Below are 6,668 nucleotides of genomic sequence, written 5' to 3' on the forward strand. Positions count from 1 at the left end.
TTTAGATGGACAGTGAAAATGTTCTTCAGGAGACTTGAACCCTGAATGTTCTGTATACAAAACACAAGTTTATCTCCTGAGCCACACTGTCATGTTAATGCAGTTGAGAATGTCTCACTTAACCCACTTTTCAGAATTTAGAGGTTCTTTAGGAGTTTCATTAGGAGGTTCAAACACTGCACCTTTCAGAAGGACAGTGAAAAAGTTCTTCAAGAGGCTTGAACCCTAATCTCCTGTTTAATTTCCTTTTATTGAACCTCTTCTTCACATATAATTGAGCATTTTTATTATTTGTTTAATTGAACCATTTTATTATTTGCTTTTAATGAGGCATTTGAGTTTTTTTTTATTTGAGCTGTTTTGTTTGTTTTTTGTTTTGTTTGAGTATTGAACCAGTAACCTTTGGATTATAAACCTCAGATGTATCTTTTGAGCCATGCTGGCATGTAAGGTACACTCAGGAATGTTAAATTTAACCCACCTTTCAGAATTTAGATGGACAGTGAAAATGTCCTATGGTAGGTTTGAACTCGCAACCTTTGGTGTACAAAAACTGGATTTTACTCATGAGCCACACAGGCATAAGTAATGCAGTTGAGAACGTATTACTTAACCCACCTTCCAGAATTTAGATTGACAGTGAAAATGTTCTTTAGGACATTCAAACACTGCCCCTTGCAGAATTTAGATGGACAGTTAAAATGTCCTTCAGGAGACTTGAACCCTAAATGTTATGTTTTGAAATCCCAGGTTTATCCACTGAGCCACACTGGCATGGTAATGCAGTTGAGAATGTCTCACTAAACCCACTTTTCAGAATTTAGAGGTTCTTTAGGAGTTTCATTAGGAGGTTCAAACACTGCACCTTTCAGAAGGACAGTGAAAAAGTTCTTCAAGAGGCTTGAACCCTAATCTCCTGTTTAATTTCCCTTTATCGAACCTCTTCTTCACATGTAATTGAGCTTTTTTATTATTTGTTTAATTGAACCATTTTATTATTTGCTTTTAATGAGGCATTTGAGTTGTTTTGTTTGTTTTTTGTTGCTTATTTGTTTTGTTTGAGTTTTGAACCAGTAACCTTTGTATTATAAACCTCAGATGTATCTTTTGAGCCACGCTGGCATGTAAGGTACACTCAGGAATGTTATATTTAACCCACGTTTCAGAATTTAGATGGCAAATTGACCCCTCGTCTTTACACATGTGCTACAAGGACATGGGAGGTGCATGCGGGAACCATATAGCGGGAACCTTTTAGAGTTTAGATGTAGTTTGAAAATGTTCCTTAGTTAAGTTTTGAACTCTTAACCTTCAGTTTGTAAGCCCTTGTCTTTGTACTTGTGGTACAAAGACACAGAAGATCCATGTGAGAACAATACCTTTTCAAAAACCTTTCCAACCCAAATCTCAATTGTGTTATAAACCCTGTTCATCATAGGGTGTATCATATCATAAGTTACAATTGAAAATAGTTTTAGATTTATTTTTATTGAGGCTTTTAGTCAGTACGTTTTTGTTGAAAATGATTTGATTCATTTATAAATTGGAGCTGTTTGACATCTACAATTTTATTGTTTCTTTTAGTTTTAATATTGAGTCATGTTTGAGTTTTGAACCTATCACCTTTGGTTTATAAATCCTTGTCTTTATGTTTATGCCACAAAGGCATGTGAGATGCATGGTGCAGAGTTCTTTTTCCATGCCCCCAATTACCCAGGTGTAAGTAGTCACTGATTAGCCCCTCCCCTATAAAGCCTGGTGCCCATGCTGGCTTTCCTGCTTGGTCATTCTTTGTTTGCACTGACTGAGCAAAGTTGGAAACTGCTTGTAATTGCTTTAGCACTTTTTGAGTTTAGGCCATTGATTTGTTTTGTTTAACTTGGTGGTCCTAATGTATGTTGCTCAGGTGTCCCCTCTCTATGCATCAGTGTTGATGACCAATGTGTAGAAATGTTGTGTTTGTGATCTGTACCTTCATAGCAGAGTTCTGCTTATAGGCTTGTCTACTCTCACCATTGTGGAATGCATAAGCAGTGTGGTTACCTTAGCACTTTTAATGGATTCCCAAGATAGCATAACATCAAGTTGAATTTAAGCCATGGCCACACATACAATTCCATAGTACTTAGTCCTTATCCCAAATTGTTGTTTGTTTTTGTATTTAATTGATTGGTGTTTGTTGCAATAAATACATGAAATGGAATTTTTGGATTCAATTTAAATAATGTATCCTTGAGTCACTAGCTCAAAACTGAATGCAGTTCACAAGTATGGAGCTCAGCCTATAATTAATTTGATTGACATGCTGCATGCCATGGGTGTATAAAGTGTTCTTTTTTTCTAAATGAATTGAGCTACTCTAAGATGAGCTGTGGTCATAACAGCACTGTTTGAGAAACTAGTTAAACACTTTAAAGACCGTTTTATTGTGACAGTCTAAAGTGAGAACAGAAAATGTACTTTAACAAAATGTAAGTGTAAAAAATATATATACTAATCAAAAAACACTTTAGTTATTGATAAACAGACTACATTACATTTGTTGTTTTCACTTTAAAGTAAAAGTCTTAAGTGAGAACAAAATGTACTTAACTTTTGATCATCTGAAACTAATATGATACAAAGGGTATGAATTGTAATGAAATTAAACTTCTCCATTTTCTTTCAATGAAAGTGTAAATCTGTGTGCAGTCTCTAACAATGTTCTAACTGATGGTTTTAAGCAATAACCTAAATCTCAGTTGAACCCTCATTATCAGAGGGTGTATCTAGCAGATTCTTAGATTTTTAGTCATTCTGTCAGGGGTAGAGGTGTTTGCTGTGGATTTTCATCTTTTGACACGTCACCTCTTCCTTCAACCTTAAATACAACCTCCAAAAACTTATTAGTGTGAAAAGCCTGATGGTGCAAGAGAAAAGCACAGGTTTCACAAGCTGAAGGTGGTGGGTTTGAATCTTGCTCAGAGCAAACCTTCAATTTCTGGCTTTTTAAGGCCAAGAGTGCCGAGGCAGCCCGCCTCCCTCCTCACGCCCTCTTTTGGCTCCGGTGGGAGGGGGAGGAGCATGGAGGGTACACCTCCAGGGGGAGGATCTTTTTTTGGAACCCGCCTCCGGGGCGGGATTTTTTTATGAGCCTGCCTCCTGGGGGTGGAGCTTAAGAAATTTACATATTAAGCAAAGTGATTTTTATACTTTTTTAAATGTCTTCTTCACATTAATTTGATTGAACCATTTTATTATTTGTTTTTATTTGTTTTATTGAGATATTTGAGTTTTCTTTTTTTTGTATGACACCTTATTTGAGCTGTTTTGTTTCAGTTGGTTATTATTTTTGGTTTTGTTTGACTTTTTGGTTGATTATTAGTTTTGTTTGAGTTTTGAACCAGCAACCTTTGGATTACGAACCTCAGATGTATCTTTTGAGCCACACTGGCATGTAAGGTACTATCGGGAACTTATATTTAACCAACCTTTTAGAATTTAGATGGACAGTGAAAATGTTCTTCAGGAGACTTGAACCCTGAATGTTCTGTATACAAACCCCAGGTTTATCTCCTGAGCCACACTGGCATAAGTGATGAAGTTGAGAACGTCTTACTTCACTCACCTTTCAGAATGGACAGTGTTAGTGAAAATGTTTTTCAGAAGACTTGAACCCTGAATGTTCTGTATACAAAGCCCAGGTTTATCTCCTGAGCCACACTGGCATAGGTGATGAAGTTGAGAACGTCTTACTTCACTCACCTTTCAGAATGGACAGCGTTAGTGAAAAAGTTTTTCAGAAGAGTTGAACCTAATTGTTCTGTTTGTAAATCACAGGTTTATTTCATGAGCCACACTGGCATGTGTAATACTGTTGAGAATGTCTTACTTAGCCACCTTTCAGAATTTAGATGGACAGTGAAAATGACCTGTGGTAGGTTTGAACTCACAACCTTTGGTGTACAAACCCTGGATTTTACTCATGAGCCACACAGGCATAAGTAATGAAGTTGAGAACGTATTACTTAACCCACCTTCCAGAATTTAGATTGACAGTGAAAATGTTCTTCAGGAGACTTGAACCCTAAATGTTCCGTTTAGAAATCCCATGCTTATCCACTGAGCCACACTGGCATGGTAATGCAGTTGAGCATGTCTCACTTAACCCACTTTTCAGAATTTAGAGGTTCTTTAGGAGTTTCATTAGGAGGTTCAAAAATAATGCACACTTTAGGAGGTTCAAACACTGCACCTTTCAGAAGGACAGTGAAAAAGTTATTCAAGAGAGTTGAACCCTAATCTTCAATTTCCTTTTATTGAACCTCTTTTATTATTTGTTTAATTTAACCATTTTATTATTTGCTTTTAATGAGGCATTTAAGTTTATTTTATTTGAGCTGTTTTGTTTTAGTTTTTAGTTTCTTATTTGTTTTGTTTGAGTTTTGAACCAGTAACCTTTGGATTATAAACCTCAGATTTATCTTTTGAGCCACGCAGGCATGTAAGGTACACTCAGGAATGTTATATTTAACCCACCTTTCAGAATTTAGATGGCAAATTTACATAGCGCCTTCATCCAAGGCACTTTACATAGATTGTGCAATGTGCATGACATTCACCCATACATTCAGCACCGATGGCGGTGAACAGGGAAAATGTTCTGTGGCAGGTTAGAAGTCTAAAGTGAGCAAATGTACTTTAATAAAAATGTGTTGTAAGTGTAAAACAATATATACTAATCACAAAACACTTTCGTTTTTGATAAACAGGCTACAGCACATTTGTTGTTCTCACTTTACAGTAAAAGTATTAAATGAGAACAAAATGCACTTAATTTTTGATCATCGGAAACTAATATGACACAAAGGGTATGAATTTTGATGGCATAATTTAGGCTGAAATGAAACATCTCTAGTTTCTTTCAATGAAACTGTAATCTGTGCAGTCTCTAACAATGTTCTAACTGATGGTTTTGAAAAGCCTGATGGTCCCAGAGAAAAGCACACGTTTCACAAGCGGCTCGGCTGTGTTTCGACTGCCCCCCACCCCCTCATACAGTCGAAACACAGCCGAAAGCCGTACAACACAAATGTTCTGTCAAACCATTGGAAATGCATTGGGGCAAGATGTAAACAAACCCTTTGTATACATCTAGCATGCATCAATGTTGTATGCTATATCGAAAGGTGTGAGTCAGGCCTAAGGCCTGACTCACACCTTCGCAACAGATTGATGTATAGCTGATGCATGAGACTTATTGACTGATGCAAGCTCACAATGCATTTCCAATGGGAGTCACATGGTTTCTGTTGTATGAGGGGGAGGGGGGCAGTCGAAACACAGCCGAAAGCCGTACAACAAAAATGTTGTGTCAAACCATTTGACTTCCATTGGAAATGCATTGGGGCGGCCATGACACTTACCCTTTGTTTACATCTAGCATCCAACAATGTTGTATGCTAGATGCGAAGGTGTGAGTGAGGCCTATGGCCTGACTCACACCTGCAGAGACTGCAATCACTGCACAGATTTACACTTTCATTGAAAGAAAATAGAGATGTTTCGTTTCAGCCTAAATAATGTCAATAAAATTCATACCCTTTGTATCATATCAATTTATTCTGATCAAAAATCAACTACATTTTATTGCTCTCACTTCAGACTTTTACTTTAAATTGAGAACAAATATACTGTAGCCTGTTAATCAAAACCTAAAGTGTTTTGTGATTAGTAGGCCTATATATTTTTTTACACTTTTTAAAATTTAAAATACACAGTAGCTTATTTCATTTTGAAGAAAATACCACTTTATACACCCATGGCATGCAGCATGTCAATCAAATCAATTATAGGCTGAGCTCCATACTTGTGAACTGCATTTTGTTTTTCTAGTGACATGGACAGGATAAATTGAATCCAACAAATTCCATTTCATGTATTTATTGCAACAAACACCAATCAATTAAATACAAAAACAAACAACATTTGGGGTAAGAAGTGAACGTGTGAATGAGGCCCTGGCCTGGTCTCCCTGTCAGGTGTAAGTAGCCTAATCAAACAAGTCCCATTTGCAGCAGAAATACAATTCAATTATGGCAAATATTGACTTTGACAAACAACATGTGACCACCACTCAAAATAAAAGTCTAGCAAACTCCCCACCTCCATAAGATTGTGAAGCCTCTCCATTTCTCTTGGGCCACCCAGCCAGGCATATCCCCTCATCCATCAATGAGATCTTTTAGGGCATTGTTTAGCTCAAAAGATGACAAATCTACAGGACACAACAGAAATATAAATAGTTGATGTGACATGTTGTGAGCTTGTCGATCAGCAATTGTCACTTTTTCTTAAAGCCATTTCAAAGTAGCTATTTGGGGGTCCCCTGAACCACCCCTGGCCTGAACCACATAATATTAAGACAATAATGCATGCCATTTTGTATCCATGAATAATCATATGCTCCTGTATTTTGAGTGCCCAGTAAACTCAAAACTGCAGCTATTAATTAAAGGGGTTGGTTGCTCTACCTGCAGGTTCTCATCCTGTGCCAGCCCCACCAGTTCAAGCTGGCCGTGAACGGCTGCCACCTGTTTGAGTTCCGACATCGCGTCCAGGACCTCGGCAGCATTGACCAGCTGGAGGTCATGGGAGACGTGGAGCTGAGTGACATCAAGCTGTGGTGA

At 37.5% G+C, this 6,668-nt stretch overlaps 1 protein-coding gene across 1 annotated transcript in view; it reads left to right on the forward strand.

Annotated features, from left to right (window-relative positions):
- The window catches only part of lgals8b (galectin 8b), a gene marked incomplete at both ends in the record, with an annotated part of 52,814 nt that extends 46,146 nt beyond the window's left edge, over window positions 1-6,668 (forward strand). Inside the window, one exon of the mRNA XM_079527295.1 lies at window positions 6,519-6,668. Within this exon, the coding sequence (XP_079383421.1) occupies window positions 6,519-6,668 (150 nt within the window). The remainder of the gene's footprint in view (window positions 1-6,518) is intronic.

Source organism: Electrona antarctica, assembly GCF_951216825.1.
Source record: "Electrona antarctica genome assembly, chromosome: 18".
NCBI lineage: Eukaryota > Metazoa > Chordata > Actinopteri > Myctophiformes > Myctophidae > Electrona > Electrona antarctica.